The sequence below is a fragment of the Emys orbicularis genome, chromosome 1 (genome assembly GCF_028017835.1).
Source record: "Emys orbicularis isolate rEmyOrb1 chromosome 1, rEmyOrb1.hap1, whole genome shotgun sequence".
In the NCBI taxonomy this organism is placed as follows: domain Eukaryota; kingdom Metazoa; phylum Chordata; order Testudines; family Emydidae; genus Emys; species Emys orbicularis.
The window spans coordinates 271,434,319-271,451,342 of NC_088683.1; the positions used below are offsets into that span (position 1 = coordinate 271,434,319).

General features: G+C 38.7%; 1 protein-coding gene across 1 annotated transcript in view; it reads left to right on the top strand.

Annotated features, from left to right (window-relative positions):
* DZIP1 (DAZ interacting zinc finger protein 1) overlaps positions 1–17,024 on the top strand; it is a 69,338-nt gene that overhangs the window by 11,010 nt on the left and 41,304 nt on the right. Inside the window, exons 4-9 of the mRNA XM_065423298.1 lie at positions 5,133–5,294; positions 6,060–6,197; positions 7,003–7,065; positions 10,276–10,416; positions 13,677–13,725; positions 16,228–16,284. Of these exons, the coding sequence (XP_065279370.1) occupies positions 5,133–5,294; positions 6,060–6,197; positions 7,003–7,065; positions 10,276–10,416; positions 13,677–13,725; positions 16,228–16,284 (610 nt within the window). The remainder of the gene's footprint in view (positions 1–5,132; positions 5,295–6,059; positions 6,198–7,002; positions 7,066–10,275; positions 10,417–13,676; positions 13,726–16,227; positions 16,285–17,024) is intronic.

The following is a 17,024-nucleotide window of genomic DNA, read 5'->3' on the forward strand; positions in this document are numbered from 1 at the left end:
GAACACACAGCAATCCCAGTAGTCCATCACAGACATCTTGATGCACCCAAAACACATCCTTTGAAGCTACAGGAGTCTTAGCTAGGGAGCTGCCTGAGAAGTTCTGAAATTCATGCTTACACTGGCATGAAGCCCCTCTCTAGCTCTTTCCCCTGACAATATTCAAGCTGTCATGGGAGGACCGAGGGGGAAAGTATAGAAACAGGGGTGTGGAGGGGGCTGGCTGAGTACATCCTGCCACTGTGACTGACCTCCATTGTCACCCCAGATATCCCTCTCTTCAGTGGGGTAACTCTTTCCTATCCTACCAGACGAACCACCATTTTCTTACAGAACTAAATAACCTTACAACAAAAAGGGGAGACCTTTGGAGCCTGCTGCTGGCCTCACTTGCCCTCTGTCCCTATTGTAGTAGGAAGAGAACCTGAGACTCATAAGCCCTTGTATTAGAGGCCTGGTATGAGGCCTGAGGGAAAACAGGAGGAATTTGGGGCATTATTGGTGGGAAAAAATGGAATGAAGGGGGGGAAATTTACATTTTTTTCTTAGGCCCTTTAAATACTTACTATTGCCTGTTTTTTTTTTTTCCCGTGAAGGGGACTGTGCTAATATTTCTAACTATTGAAGCCTACAGTTTATCCACAAACTGACAACAGCATGGAAGGAAAATAGAGGCCAAATAAATTTATGTTGCTAGACGACTAGCAATTCTACTAATTCTGATTATGTCTTTGCCTTTGTTGTCCACTTGCAATTGGACTCCTTCAGCAGAGGTTGCCAGATGTCCACCAAAGACTAACAACTTCTAGTCATTACTACTGTTTGCAGAGTCAAGCAAGTGGCTTCATACTCAGTACTAATTCCCTGAATCACCCATTTTCCAGTTGTTAATTTATATATTTATATTTTGCAATTGCATAATTTCTGACATTGTTGGTACTAAATTTATTAATTTATTACTTTTTAAATATAGTACTCATATACAGGATGAATTTGCAGATGCAGAATTTACCACATAATTTCCTCATGAATTTAAGCTTTCATTTTTTTAAAATAAATTTCTAGCCCTATGGTTGCAATGAGAATTTTTAAATGGGACTGTGTAACTGTGTTAGGCATATCTGCCTGAGTCTGCAGACAGCCTGAAACAATAGCTCTGCAGACACGTGAACTGCCCCATTTAGCTCTGAAATCCAATGGCAGTAGTTTAAAATGTCATTGTTGATAACTATTTCCTGCTATAATGTGCTTATCTTGCAACCCCAAACTATCTCCTATGCCTTCCCAAGTGCCAAAAGCCCCATCTGTCTTTTACTTAAGCATTCAGGTTCCCCTGAGAACTTCTAGAATGTAGTTTTCTACGTTTGGTACAAAATTCTGCAGTGTACAAAAAAACTGAAAATGTAAGGGGCAGCAATAAAATACATCGTTTTTTAATACCAAATTAAATAGCACCAATGATACTGATTGGATAGTATGATTTGATTTGATTTTAAAGTAATAGTAATCCATTTAAAAAAAATTACTTGAAGCTGCAGCAAAATTTCCAGTCTGTCATATCCGAATACTTCAGACACAACAGTTGTGGTTTTTTTTCTGTATAATTAGGTCAATCCTATTACAAAGCATGTGGGACCTTAATTTAATGATGCTCCCAATATGTATTTAATAACAAATCATTTCGATAGATAAATATTTTAGCTTAACCATTAGAAAATCCACAAAAATGTTAGCTATTCAGTTCCCTGTTTGTTTATACCTTTGAAACAAGGACAGTTAGGCAGAGTAATACTGAGAAAGCAAAGTTGCATTTGATATGTAAGGCACAAGGATAGTGAGTAGAATAACAAAACATATCTTTATTTGTTGAATAATTTTACCCACCTCAGTAAAATTCACCCAACTATACTAACAAAACTAGAAACTTTCTGGTGGAAGAAAGCTACTTAATAAAAAGCAATAGAAATGGGCTAAAATAAGCTTTATCCCCTGAAGGTGGCAGTATGGTTTCCATGATGCTGTGTATGCCGGGTGTGTGTCACTCTGCCAGGTGACAACCAATCCAGAATGAAGATTTTTGTCTCCATCCCTGATTCCATCTGTAGGCTCACAAGAACTTGCCCAGGTATCATGCCCCTGCTGGGTAGCTGCAGCTGGCATCTTTTCTGTGAAGTGATATCTTAATTTCTGGGCCTTAGATGGCACCAGAGTTCCTGTGGAGCAGAAGAAGCAATATGAAAGCCTACAAATACCATGGAGGAAAGGGAAGAAATCCCCTTCCTGCTCAGCTCCAGTACTGCCCTAATAGTGAGGCTGTTCTGCTCAGAGTGTGCTGCCCCGCCCCCCACTTCCATGTGGAGGTCTGACAAGCCATATTGAGTGGGAACAGAAGTAACTCTGAACTAGGGGCCTACATCCGACTGCAGTAGCCCCCCTACTAACACCAGAGGAGTGAGAGGGTCTGCCCAGCACGATCCAGATGTTATGAAAGAAGAGACCCTTATTTCTGAGGAGGAGTTCCAGGATATCAGCATCATGGAGGTAGGGGACTTCCAGTCCTTCTCAGGGCTTCCCCCACATTATTCATATCTAACAACTGCCTCAAGGTGAATGCACCAGCCTTGAAACTGTCCTTGTTAGTATAGAAGAACAGAGAACTTCATGGTATGTACAGTACCAGAAGAACAAACCTTTCTCATTATGAGCTGTTTCTGCCATTTCTACTATCCTTGCAGTCATTGCCTTGATATCCCCTACAAGCATGTGTTGGAGGGCACTTGGCCACTTACAACACTGAGCCCACCAGTTTGTTTCATATACAGTAAGCACTGAAAAGCTACCAGACAGCGATTGCTTTTTTGGTCACTATTCTCCTAGTACTCTGTTAAAAGCAATGACTTTAAGTTGAAAGTCTGTATAAGTCATTATCAAGCCTGAGATTTCAAGTTCCCCCTTCCTTACAATCTGTATATGTGAGTGACAGCTATATTTACTGATAGCCAGAGTTACCCTGTTTAGCCCAATTCTTTTGTATATTTATTTTAAAATTATTTTTCTCACTTAAAGTTGTGAGGGCACCTTGCGCGAGCTTTTGCTGTAAAAATGTGGATTTCGTAGGACTCCACATCAAGGGAATGATGATTACTCAATGCCATTATTTTTGCTTTTATTTTGCTGGTTCTGATGGATTGATTGAATGTTTTTCTCTGGTAATGTGTTTCATTAATATTGGGTTATAGTTTGCTTGATAACATAGTAACAATTGAACCCATAGAGTCAGAGAATTCTGGAAGGGACCTCGAGACGTCATCTAGTCCAGTCCATTGCATTCATGGCAGGACTAAGTATTATATCAGGGATTGTCAACCTTTGGCATGCAGCCCATCAGGGAAATTCGCTGGCGGGCTGGGATGGTTTGTTTACCTGCAGTGTCCGCAGGTTCGGCCGATCGCAGCTCCCACTGGCCACGGTTTGCCGTTCCAGGCCAGCAGGGAAGTGGCGGCCAGCACATCCCTTGTCCTGCACTGCTTCCCGCAGCCCCCATTGGCCTGGAACGGCGAACCGCGGCCAGTGGGAGCTGTGATCGGCCGAACCTGCGGACGCTGCAGGTAAACAAACCATCCCAGCCCACCAGCGGATTTCCCTGACAGGCTGCGTGCCAAAGGTTGCTGATCCCTGTATTATACAGACCATCCCTGGCAGGTGTTTGTCTAACCTGCTCTTAAAAATCTCCAGTGATGGAGATTCCACAACCTCCCTAGGCAATTTATTCCAGTGCTTAACCACCCTGACAGGAAGTTTTTCCTAATGTCCAACCCAAACCTCCCTTGCTGCAATTTAAGCCCATTGCTTCTTGTCCTATCCTCAGAGGTTAAGGAGAACAATTTTTCTCCCTCCTCCTTGTAACAACCTTTTATGTACTTGAAAACTGTTATCATGTCCTCTCTGTCTTCTCTTCTCCAGACTAAACAAACCCAATTTTTTCAATCTTCCCTCATAGATCATGTTTTCTAGATCTTTAATCGTTTTTGATGCTCTTCTCTGGACTTTCTCCAATTTGTCCACATCTTTCCTGAAATGTGGTGCCCAGAACTGGACACAGTACTCCAGTTGAGGCCTAATCAGCCCAGAGTGGAGTGGAAGAATTCCTTCTCGTATCTTGCTTACAATATTTCAACTAATACATCCTAGAATGATGTTTGCTTTTTTTGCAGCCATGTTACTTTGTTGACTTATATTTAGCTTACTTTAAGGTCAGAAGGGACCACCAAATTATCTAGTCTGACCTCCTGTATATCACAAGCCACCAGTATCAGCCAATACCCATATAATAACCCCAACAACTGAAATTAGACCAACTCATTAGAGACCACGGGAGACTAAACTATTATGTGCATGGGCAGAGAATAGGAGGAGCCAAGGTGCACTAGTGCAAGAGGCCCATGCAGTGGCAGGGAATTGACCAAGTGAGATATACCCACATAATACCACCAAGTAACCCGCACTCCATGCTGCAGGGGAAGGTGAAAACCCCCCAAGGTTCCTGCCAATCGGAGCTGGGGGAAAATTCCTTCCCAACCGCACATATCGTGATCAGTTAGACTCTGAGCGTGTAAGCAAGAACCAGACAGGTAATATGAATTTTTTTTTCAAGTCTGTAAATTACGCAAATTGGTCAGGCTTTGTAGCCTTAAACTTTTGTGGTTAAAATATATTAACTAGTATTAATTTCAATATATTTGAAGGAAATGGGCCTCTGTTTTTAAGCAGAACTTCCCATTGACTTATTCAGACAAGAGTTAAGGACAGCATGAGTGATAAATGCAAAACAAAAGCTTACAGGTTGAAGGTTAAGAGAGGAATGTGATGCAATATTTAGGCAAAATTCCTTTATATACACAAGTGCCTGTAGGAGCTGCAATTGTTTATTTAGAGAAGGGAAAAAATACTGGTTCAAATAATTGGTTTCACTCAGAAGTTCTGCTTAAAAATTGATGTCACAGTATTTTACAGAAGTTACCATTTGGCTCATATAGCTTAGCTATTACCTTTGCCATTTTTAATGTTGCATTGTTTTGTATGTGAGAACAGAGTGAGAGAATTCTTAGAGTAACATTTTAAAATAATTTCAGGAATATGAACATCAAAGATCAAAAGAAGAAGAAATTCTGCAATCTTTTCATAAATGGAAAGAGGAAGAAAAAGAGAAATTGGCTGATGAAATAGAGAAAGTAAAAGAGATGTTTATGAAGGAGTTTAAAGAATTAGCTACAAAGAATACTGCATTAGAAAATGTAAGTGATTTAAATATGGAATTTCTGTTAATATTGTCTGTAATGAACTGATCTTGGTTTGTTATTTGAAACATATAATAAGATACCTAGCTCTTATATAATGCTTTTCATCAGCAGATCTCAAAGCCCTTTACAAAGGAGGTCACTATCATGATGTTAACATTATAAGAGCTGTTCTTATGTAAAACTTAAAAAATATTAGTTAATTAATTAATGGTTATATTCTGGTATTGTCTCCTTAATTCCAAAATGTTTTAAGTTCTTTTCTGAATTGCACTCATTTGTATGAAGGAATCCTGCCTACAAGTTACATGTTACTCTTTTCTTAATCCTGAACCACTGAGTTCTTGTTTTGCAATTGGTTAGTATTTTATCATTACTGTCTGGAGGCACCTACCAAGTTTAGGTGATTATGAGTGTCATAGAAGAGGAGGAACAGCCTCCGTAGCAAGGTCCTGAGAGAGTAGAACTGCATGGGGTGATGTCACAAAGATCAAAAGTTGTATTTCCAAAAGTTCTGATGATGGATAAATCTGTGAGTGTCCAGGCACATCAGAAAAGCAATGTGCGTGAATTTAGTAGAACTGCTTTTAGTTTGTTGATACTAGTTCCTAACCTGCATCCTTGTAATCGCAGTAAAACTGATAAATTTTTACTGCTTAGAAACATTTGTTGGGAGAGTCTGATGCATACACCAACTCTTTAAACAGTTATAATAATTTCTTGACTATATGCTGGGTTTTTAACAGATATTTTTCCTCTTAGCAATTGTTAGAATTACAGAAGTCCAATATTCAACTGAAATCCAATTTAGGCACTTTAAAAGACAGCCATGAATTTACAGAAGAGAGACCTCAGAATGATCAGGATTATCAGAATATGATGCAACTTCTTGAAAAACAGGTAGTACTCTGATGTAAAGATGAATATACAATATAGTGATCACTACTGCTAGTCTTTATGTTTGTACTTCTACAAATAAGAATGTAAAATTCAGAGTAAATTTTCTGTAATTCTCATTTCCTAAAGTAATTTTTTTCTTTTCTGATTCACTGCACATTGGCCTGGGATTCTCACCTATGCCCTATATGTTCTGGGTGGAGTTCATTGGCGGAAGGAATCATTTGTGCCTTCTTGATCCTGGTGTTGCTTTGGAAAAATACATTTAAAAATTGAACAAATGATAAGAAACTCTGAGATGTTAGAAAATTTTAGTGATGGGTTCTCCCCCCCCCCCCCTTCTTTTAGTCGAAGAAAATTCATGGTGGAATTTGTTCAGTTCTTCCCACAAAGGGAAGTATACTCCATCTTTCACAAGTTAAGGTGTTTTATTTCATTGTCACTATAAACTCCATTAACCAGTGTTTGAATTTGTTATTTAGAAAAAAAACTACTCATATGTTTGTTATTAGCAAAATGAAATATATCATTGTAACTTTATATTTTGTCAAATGAGAGAGACAGGACTTGTATGTCCAGGATCCTATGAATACATAATTTCCAGTTTGATTAATAACATATAACACACTCAAACATATGAGACACTTCAATTACGAGACACTTCAATTACTGTTTGTCATAAGGAAGGGGTTACTGAAATGCTGCAGTATTAATAATCTTTTATGCTGATATAATGTAATTCAGCTTCATTATTAACCAATTTTTAATACAAACAAAATCTTTAAATGAACATTTACTTTCGTTATAGGAAAGTAAGTGGACTTCCAGAATACAAGCCCTTCATCAAGAACATGAAAAAGAAAGGTGCCAGGTAAGATTGCATAGCAATGTGCTTATACCAACAACCTATTTTTAAGCCAGTGAAATAGAAGCAAACACCACACTCTCTCAATGCTACTCATACAGTTTGCAACGTCTGACAGATTAGAAATCCTAGATATTCAGAATTTATGTTCAAAATACATTCTTTTAGTATATAGCATTATTTATTATTTCTCTATTTCTTTTATGGTAGTGCCCAGAGATAGCAGTCAGGATCAGGGTCCTGCTGTTAAAGAACCTGTGGAAACACAGAGAGACTGAGTCCATGCCCTGAAGAGTTAAACATTTTTTTCAGCTATGTGCAGAATGTACTATATAGTGTGTTTGCATACTAGGTAGTTAATATAATGTGCAAAATAAAATGGCAATATGTAGCTCTCATTTATCCTGATGGGCCAACGGGGGGGGGGGGGGGGGGGAGGATCTCCAACCTTTTCCAGCCGTGAATCTCAAATTCCTCCCTCCATCCTCCCCTTTTTCCCCCATTGTGTCTCTCTAGTCCTGAATCCTTTGAGCTTTTCTTGTTCCAGGAAAAACATTGTAATGGAATTTGATTTTTGCATTAATTCTCATATTTTACTTTTTCTTTGTCTCTTCCTCAGTCTTTATCTTTTTTTCTTCTAGTTATTTTTTCCTCTCATTCCTGCTCTAAGTTTCTATCTTTCCTTCCTCCTCCTCCCTTCATGTCCCATTCGGCTGCATAGCCATGATCTGGAACTGTCCAGATCAAAAATGGGAAGATCAGGGGCTGCATGGCTATTACTACTTCTCCCCCAGCAAGCAAGCAAGCAGCAGGGAAGCGTCATGCAACACCCTGAAAAGGGATATAGTACATTTCTTACACACATTCACTGGGTACAAGAGTAGGGGAGGGGGAAAATTGTGTGTATTCCTTATGGGGTTTGTCACTGCATGCTGCCCCGTACTCAGCGCTGATCCTGAATCAAGCCCATTGTGTTCATTGCCCAGATTCCCAACTATTATTTCTAAAATACCCATGGCAGCAAATAATGCTAACTGTAAATAATTTTCTTTATCTAGTCATATACATTTCCCTGTAGGTCTTACTTTCAGACCATGTCCATAATGTATATGCACATCCCTTACTGCGTTCTGTGTTTTTTAATACTCTGTGTGTAAATGAAAAATGATATAGGCCCTGATTCAGAAAAAGCATCTCCTATTCAGGAAAGCACCACAACACATGCATGAACCCCATTGAAGTCACGCATGCTTAAGTACTTTCTTGAATTAGGGTGTGACCGAGCACTCAAACCCTGCACTGACAGGGAAAGGGCTACTGAGGCTGTGTGTTCTAAAGTAGCCCCACCCCTCCTCTCCTGCCAATCCTGTGTGATAGGAATGGGGAGGTTTAAAAAGAGGATGCTGTAGTCAAGTGGGAGGAAGTCCAGAGAAGGGAGTGGCTAAATTAGAGTAGAAGGGGGCAGCCTAGAGAAACTCATTTACACAGGGCCATAAAGAGAAGGATTTGAACCAAAACCTTGCTTGTGTAAACTATATAATAAAATATTTTATGTAGGGCTGTCAAGCGATTAAAAAATTAATTGTGATTAATTGCACTGTTAAACAGTAATAGAATACCATTTATTTAAATATTTTTGGATGTTTTCTACATTTTCAAATATATTGATTTCAATTACAACACAGAATACAAACGGTACAGTGCTCACTTTATATTTATTTTTGATTACAAGTAATTTGCACTGTAAAAAAACAAAAGAAACGGTATTTTTCAGTTCACCTAATACAAGTACTGTAGTGCAGTCTCTTTATCATGAAAGTTGAACTTACAAATGTAGAATTATGTACAAAAAAACCTGCATTCAAAAATAAAACTGTAAAATTTTAGAGCCTGCAAGTCCACTCAGTCCTACTTCTTGTTCAGATAATCATTCAGACAAAAAAGTTTGTTTACATTGCAGGAGATAATGCTGCCCACTTCTTGTTTACAATGTCACCTGAAAGTAAGAACAGACATTCACATGGCACTGTTGTAGCCGGCATTGCAAAATATTTATGTTCCAGATGCGCTAAAGATTCATATGTCCCTTCCTGCTTCAACCACCATTCCAGGGGACATGCGTCCATGTTGATGATGGGTTCTGCTCGATAACAATCCAAAGCAGTGCGGACCGACGCCTCTTCATTTTCATTATCTGAGTCAGATGCCACCAGCAGAAGGTTAATTTTCTTTTTAGGTGGTTCGGGTTCTGTAATTTCCACATCTGAGTGTTGCTCTTTTAAGACTTCAGAAAGCATGCCCCACACCTTGTCTCTCTCAGATTTTGAAAGGCACTTCAGATTCTTAAACCTTGGGTGAGTGCTGTAGTTATCTTTAGAAATCTCATATTAGTATCTTCTTTGCATTTTGTGAAATCTGCAGTGAAAGTGTTTTTAAAATGAACAACATATGCTGGGTCATCATCCGAGACTGCTATAACATGAAATATATGACAGAATGCGGGTAAAACAGCAGGGGACATACAGTTCTCCCCAAGGAGTTCAGTCACAAATTTAATTAATACATTATTTTTTAACAAGCGTCATCAACATGGAAGCTTGTCCTCTGGAATGGAGGCCAAAACATGAAGGGGCATTGGAATATGGCATAGCATATCTGGCACCTAAATACCTTGCAGTGCTAGCTACAAAAGTGCCTGTTCTCACTTTCTGGTGACATTGTAAATAAGAAGAGGGCAGCATTATCTCTCGTAAATGTAAACAAACTTGTTTGTCTTAGTGATTGGCTGAATGGACTTGTAGGCTCTGAAGTTTTATATTGTTTTGTTTTTGAGTGCAGTTATGTAGCAAAAAAAAATCCACACTTGTAAGTTGCACTTTCACAGTAAAGAGATTGCACTACAGTACTTGTATGAGGTGAATTGAAAAATACTATTTCTTTTATCATTTTTACAGTGCAAATATTTGTAATCAAAAATACTATACACTTTGATTTCAATTACAACACAGAATACAATATATATGAAAATGTAGAAAAACATCCAAAATATTTAATTTCATTTCAGTTAGTATTCTATTGTTTAACAGTGCGATTAAAACTATGATTAATCACGATTAATTATTTTTAGTTAATCACGTGAGTTAACTCTGATTAATCAACAACCCTAATTTTATGTAATATTTACAATTAGTTACTTTTCAACGGTTTGTTTTCTAGCTACTGTCACAGATTGAGAAGCTTAAATCATCAATGACAGAGGACCTAAATGCAAGTAACATCTTCTATAAGAAAAGGATAGAGGAGCTAGGGCAGAGGCTTCAGGAACAGAACGAGCTGATTATTTCTCAAAAACAGCAGGTCTGTTTTATAAAGTATTCTTGGGTATCTAAAACCTTGGGCATGTGAGAAGAGATTTTTTTTTTTTTAAATACTGTAATCTGTGGATGAATTTCCAATTTTCATAAATCAATATTCTTCTAAAATTTGAATTGGTGGTATTACCTCTGTAAGTGGCATTGGTGAGATCATTACTGGAATACTGTGACCAGTTTTGGTGGCCATACTTCTAAAAGGGTCCGCCTGGGTCATCAAATTCAGTCTCCTGTTGTTGCAGTCAACCCCATCAGATAATCCCATTCATAGATTTATCAAATTGGAAAGGGCTCAGGAAAGATCAACGGTAGTGATTTGAGGTTTGGAAAACATACTTCACATTGAGAGACTTAACAAGCTCAGTCTATTTAGTTTATCCAAGAGAAGGTTAAGAGTTGAGTTGGTCATGGTCTACAAGAATCTACATGGGAAGAGATTTCTGAGAGTAGACACTGCTCTAATTTCTGAGAAAAAGGCATAATGAGATCTAATGGCTAGAATCTGAAGCTAGATAAATTCAGACTAGAAATAAAGCACAATTTTTTGACCATGAGGATAATGAATCATTGAAACAGCTAACCTAGGAATGTGATGGATTCTGCATCACGTCACGTCTTTAAATCAAGACTAGATATATTTCTAAAAGAGATACTATAGTTCAAACAGTTTATGGGCTTGATGCAGAAATTACTGGGTGAGGTTGTATGGCCTGTGTTATGCAGGAGATCAGTCTAGATCATCATAATGGTCCCTTCTGGCTTTAAAAATCTATTAATGTATCTATGTGTTAAAGTGTATGTGCTTATCAACAAGAGTCTGATTTTTGCAGACTTCAGAAAGTGGTTAATTTTAAGCACATGCATAAGTCTTTGCACAATTGGGGCCAAGATTTGTGTGTCTGGTTAGCAAGTGGCAACTCTTAAGTCATCTTCCATAACAAAAAATTACAGCTGAAAGTCAGAAACCTATTGAGCAATAAATAAAATACAATTCAATAGTATATTCAGAGAAGGAGATGTAGAAGAGTACTTAGGCTCAGACAAACTCCGTACAAGAAAAGTGACATCTCCAAAGAAAATCAGCATTACCTGGTTTATAAAATGTCTCATAAAGGATCTCAAGGCTCCATTTTTGAAAGGCAACTATGAAGGTCCAAGTTCCTCAAAGTGGAAGGGCTTGAACAGCAGATGAGATTGCTGAGAGAAACTGGAAGCTAGACTGGATAGATCATGAAAGGAGGTACCATTCAGGTGACGCACTATGAGTTGAGACCTTTGATGGGTTGGATGTGCCAAGGATGGAAGAATGTGTCAGTAGGAAAATGAATACTGTAGTATATTTTACAGGAAGATATCAAGCGAATTAAAAAGTAGCATTAAGAATTTGGAAATCATCACTGGAAATAGGATGAGGGACTAAAGAGAACTGAACATGATACCAATATTTTAAAAGGATCAAGGAAAATATTGAGAAGTTTAAAAGTTCAAGTCTGACTCTCTACCAGGAAATTTACGAGGAACAAAATAAGAGCACTTTTATAGATACAGATTGATCAAAATCAGAATGGGTTTATAAAGGAATGTGATGATGAATTTAAATGAATATAACTAACCTTCATGATGAAATTAAATGAGACTTGACTAGAAAGAAATAGACATAAGACATACTTCAGAAACATTCATTTATAGCCCTGGTTTATTGAGTAAAAAAATTATGCAGGACGCCGTGTTCTACTGTTGTCTAGCAAATAGCTCTAAATGATAATTGTTTTTAATTTATTTTTTGCTTTTAGAAACCTGAGAAGTTCCTTGCAAAGAACTGTATTACAAGAACTTCAGAGTTTCATAATGAAGGCCTCAAAAGTCTAGAAATGCTAACGTTATGGTTCTTCAAGCAGTCTCTGCACATTCCCGTGCGTGGGGTGCACCAAGCACCGTCAGCACATCCCAAAAGTGGGAATTTGTAGAGACCATCTTGAAGAACTCTTGCTATATGTGATCAACCTTTATGTACCTGAGCAAATTTAGATCTGTCCCCTGTCACTTATACATTAAATATGACACAGGCTTAAGTGCTTTGCTCAACTGGGGCCCAGGACACCTTTTTAATTATATGATTATTAAGGGTACGATTCTGTCATGGAGGTCAGAGATTCCGTGACTTTCCAGGACCTCCACAACTGCTTCTGCAGGGGCAGGGCTGGAGCAACTGTCAGCTCTGGGGATGCCAGAGCAGGGGCCGGCAGTCAGCCCCAGGGATTCCGGAGCAGCAGCCCCAGGGCTGAAGCAGCGGCTGGGGCTGGGTCAGCCCTCCGTGGCTGGAGCAGTGGCAGTCAGCCACTGCTGCAGGAGCAGTCGTGATGCTGGAGCAGCTCCGAAGCTCAGCCCCTGGCAGTGCTCCAACTGTTAGTCCCCCCCACACCAGGATTTTTTTAGTAAAAGTCAGGGACAGGTCTCAGGCTTCTGTGAATTGTTGTTTATTTCCTGCGACCTTCCCTTGACTTTTATTAAAATACCCGTGACAGAATCTTAACCTTAATGATTATCTAAATGTTTTTCTGCAGAACCCCATCTTTGTTCATTGCACAGGCTGGGTGGCGACTGAGGCTAAATTGTGTAGTGAGTATGGCTGGGGACCAGAGGAAGTCAGTGGGACTTTTCCCACACTTAAAATTAAGCATGTGCTTAAGTGCTTTGTTGGATTGGGGCTGGACTTCAAGCCCCACTGCAGAAGTTGGAAATACAGCATGTAGTAAATGATAGTATAATGTAGTAAATGATACAGGTACCCTTAGGAACCCTGCCTATTTCATTGCATGGTCGAATGGCATACAAGATATGTCTACATAGCAGAGAAAACATCCCGGCTGGCCCATGCCAGCCGAATTGGGCTCATGGGGCTCAGGCTATGGGGCAGTTTCATTGCTGTGTAGATTTCTGGGCTTGGTCTGGAGTGTGAGCTCTGAGACCCTCCCACATTGCCGGGTCATCATTCACTGAGCACTCTGCAGCTTGAGTGTTGAATGAGGCGGAGTCCAATGAAAACAAAATTTCTTCATCTGTGTAGCATTTTAAATAATCATTCCTGTCATCCTGTTTTTTGTCAATAGTGGAAATTTTGTTAGTCTTTATAATTTAATTTAATTTTCATTTGAGGCTTTGTATTTTAGGACAATTATTTTATTCAGTCTTATGGCATCCATTTCTAACTGTGTCCTCACCTTATGGTAAATTTTTCTGTTTCAGATAAAAGAATTGTCCACAAAATCACTAGTAAGCGTCAAACCACATGATGGTAAGTGCAGGCTATAAGAAAAGGCTATAAATTAGGTTGATTCTACTTCTGAGTCTAACATTTTGGTTCAGTTATCCTAATATAAAATGCTAAAATACAATTATCTTAGTACATATGGTACAGTACATTACAAATTGATACTTGAACTTCACAAATTTTATTTTAAAAATCAAATCAGCACTTGCAATTTAACTGTACTTCATATTGTGTCAGTGCTGCTGGTTCTTTGCCTCTTTTCTGTTGTGTGTCAAACCTGCACAGACTTGCAACATTAAGGTTTTACAAGGCACAAAGCTGAACACTTGAAGGGAGGAGATATGAAAGCATGGCATTTAATAATTTTTAAAATGTAAATTATTTTACAACTTTTGGTTTGGGTTTTAAAAATACTTTAGCTTGAATAGTTTTATTGTTGGCTGCCTATTGGCATCTTGGGCAGGTGGAGATTTACTTCACGTGCATACAAAGGACAGATATTGAGAGGGTAGATGAAATTCAATAATTTACAAACAATTTTAACAACTATAATAATGCTTTGCACTGATAGCACCTTGTATCTGAGGATCTCAAATAACTTTATAGACAATTAGTTAAACCTTACAGCCCTAAAATCTAGGCAGATGTTGCAGGGTGGAGTCCCAAAGCACACCTCTGTAGAGTTGGCACTGCAGTCGCCTCATCTCAGTTCCCCTCTTGGTTCTCCTGTGGCTAAGAGTTTTAACATTGTAGGGTAACTTAGCTCACATGAGCAGACTCAACTTAAGACAAGACAGCCCTGAACAAGTAACTGCTGAATAAAACCGAACAAGTAATTGCTGAAACAACTAACTGTTGTGAATATGTTTATAGAAAATAAGGGAGGCAGAAACTAACTAAACTAATGATTGTGGGTATGTTTATAGTAAACAAATTAGGCAGGAGCAGCCTGAACTGATAAGCTTGCCTTAAGCTATCTGCATAGTGATTGGACCTCACATGTAAGAAGTGTAGATGTTAGTAGCTAGAATGTATGTACACAGTGTGATGTGTGACATGAATTGAAATTATGGTATCAAACCCCCTGCATCTGGGCCTGACCAGTGTGGGCAAAGAGCTGTTACATGCCTAATAAAGTAACCTGAGTGATGAGCTGGAGCTAAACTGAGATTTTTGAATTCCAGAAAGTGAACGAAGTGTTCTTCCAGAACTGGATGAGGTGTTGTGGATAAGCTGAGTGGAAAGGTCTCCAAGGGAATCCCAAGAACATAACATTCCTCCCTCTTAGGGCCTGATTTATTGAATCCTCACAAAATAAACACTCTTCCTTTGGCCCGTCCAGGCTTCTACCCTTGCTTATTCAGGGTTTCGAATTTACCCCTGTTTCAAGGCTTCTGACTCCTGCTCTTTCTTGGATCCCCAGTTGCATCTCTGCTTGAGAAGCTCTGCCAGTCCCACTCTGGTCCCTGATCCCCTCTTGTGAGACATCCCTTCCCCTCTCCCTGAGGCCTTTTTCTAGCCCTGGTCCCTGGACTCAAATTCTTCCTTCCCTTAGGGCAGAGTCTCCACAGCCCAGCCTTCTTGGGGTTGTACTTGAATCCTGGTAGGGTATCATAGCCCACCATCATCGTGGTTCACCACAGGAGATCCTCCCTGCAATCTTCTCCTGACTCCAGGCTTGCTTTTAACTGAGCTAAGAGCTTTAATAACACTCAGTGGCATGACTTCTGGCCACCATTCCCATCTTGGTCTGGGGAGCTTTCCTGGAACTACTTGTTCTTAAAGGAGCCATGCATTGGAATCAGTTGGCCCTGGGCCCTCACTGCTGTCACAAGGGACAAACTATGCTATTATAGGAAGCATTTCACAGATTAGAAAACAGAGACAAAAACAGGTTGAGTGACTTGCCCAGGTTTACACCTACAACTAAGTGGCAGAGCAGGATTTCAGGCTTACCTCTTCCATCTCCAGCAACTAGATAATACTGTCACTTCAATTCCTTAGTAAAGCAACCTTTTACTATTTTGGAAACTCTGTTGGTATAAAATGTTGTCTTTCCCTTGAAATATGTTCCGTAATTAATTTATAAATGTGCTACAGTAGAACCTCAGAGTTACAAACACCTTGGGCATGTAGGTTGTTCGTAACGCTGAAATGTTCGTAACTAAACAAAACATTATGGTGGTTCTTTCAAAAGTTTACAACTGAACATTGAGTTAATGCAGCTTTGACACTTTACTATACAGGAAAAAAATGCTGCTTTCCCTTTATTTTTTTTAGTAGTCTACATTTCACAGCACTGTACTGTATTTGCTTTTTTTATTTTCCTTTGGTCTCTGCTGCTGCCTGAAAGCATATTTCTGGTTCCAAATGAGGTGTGTGGTTGAGTGGTCAGTTCGTAACTCTGGTGTTTGTAACTCTGAGGTTCTACTGTATAAGTAAATATCTGCTAGTTTGAATGTATACATCTGTTACTGTTTACTGTAAGACATTTGTTGTTAGCTTCTTTCTTTTGTGCTGTTTTAGTGAATGCTCCAGCACAGCATGTTGTAGAACCTAAATCAAGTCTACAAGACACACATGGTAAGTTCTGTAATAGACTCAGTTTCAGTAAATGTAAATCTAATACTCAGTCTTCACAATTTATCATCTGTGGGATAATTTCTATGACAATACTTAAATTCAGTGGAGAATACAGTTTAATTAACTGTGCTTTAATTCTCACACTAAACATTGTTTTAAAATACATGTAAAGGGACACTGTAGAGGTGGGTAGGTATAAAAACTGACAGTGCTTTGAGAGTGATTCCCACAAGATGGATGATTTTTACGTTCCTGGTGTATTCTATGTAATTTGTTTTTCCAACTGATCATCAGAACGAACAGTGGAGGGGAAGCAAAATTGTGACTTTCAGTGAACAAACTGGTGTTTGCCTAAAGAGTGCGTGTGAAGTGGTTTGTTGGTTGTAAGTCTTGGAAACAATATATTTTTAATTTGGTTTCAGTCATTAGTTAGAGGGAAAATACAACAGAAATAATCAGGAAGCTAGAACTCTCCTGTTGGGATTATTGTCTTTGTGTACTGTAAGTTAATATTTTGGTTTAATAGCCCACAATATTCTGATGTCTAAATACAGAAAAATATCTACATTGACATTGTATTCCATCATCCTACTTTGAGTGCAGTGCTATTGTCTAAGACTGTATCATCGTACTGTATCATGTCTTATTGCTTTAATTTTTTTCTTTTTAAACAAAAGCAATATTTTGTTGTTGAGAATATCAAAATAGTTTCCATTGGGTCTCAACTTTCAAAACAATGA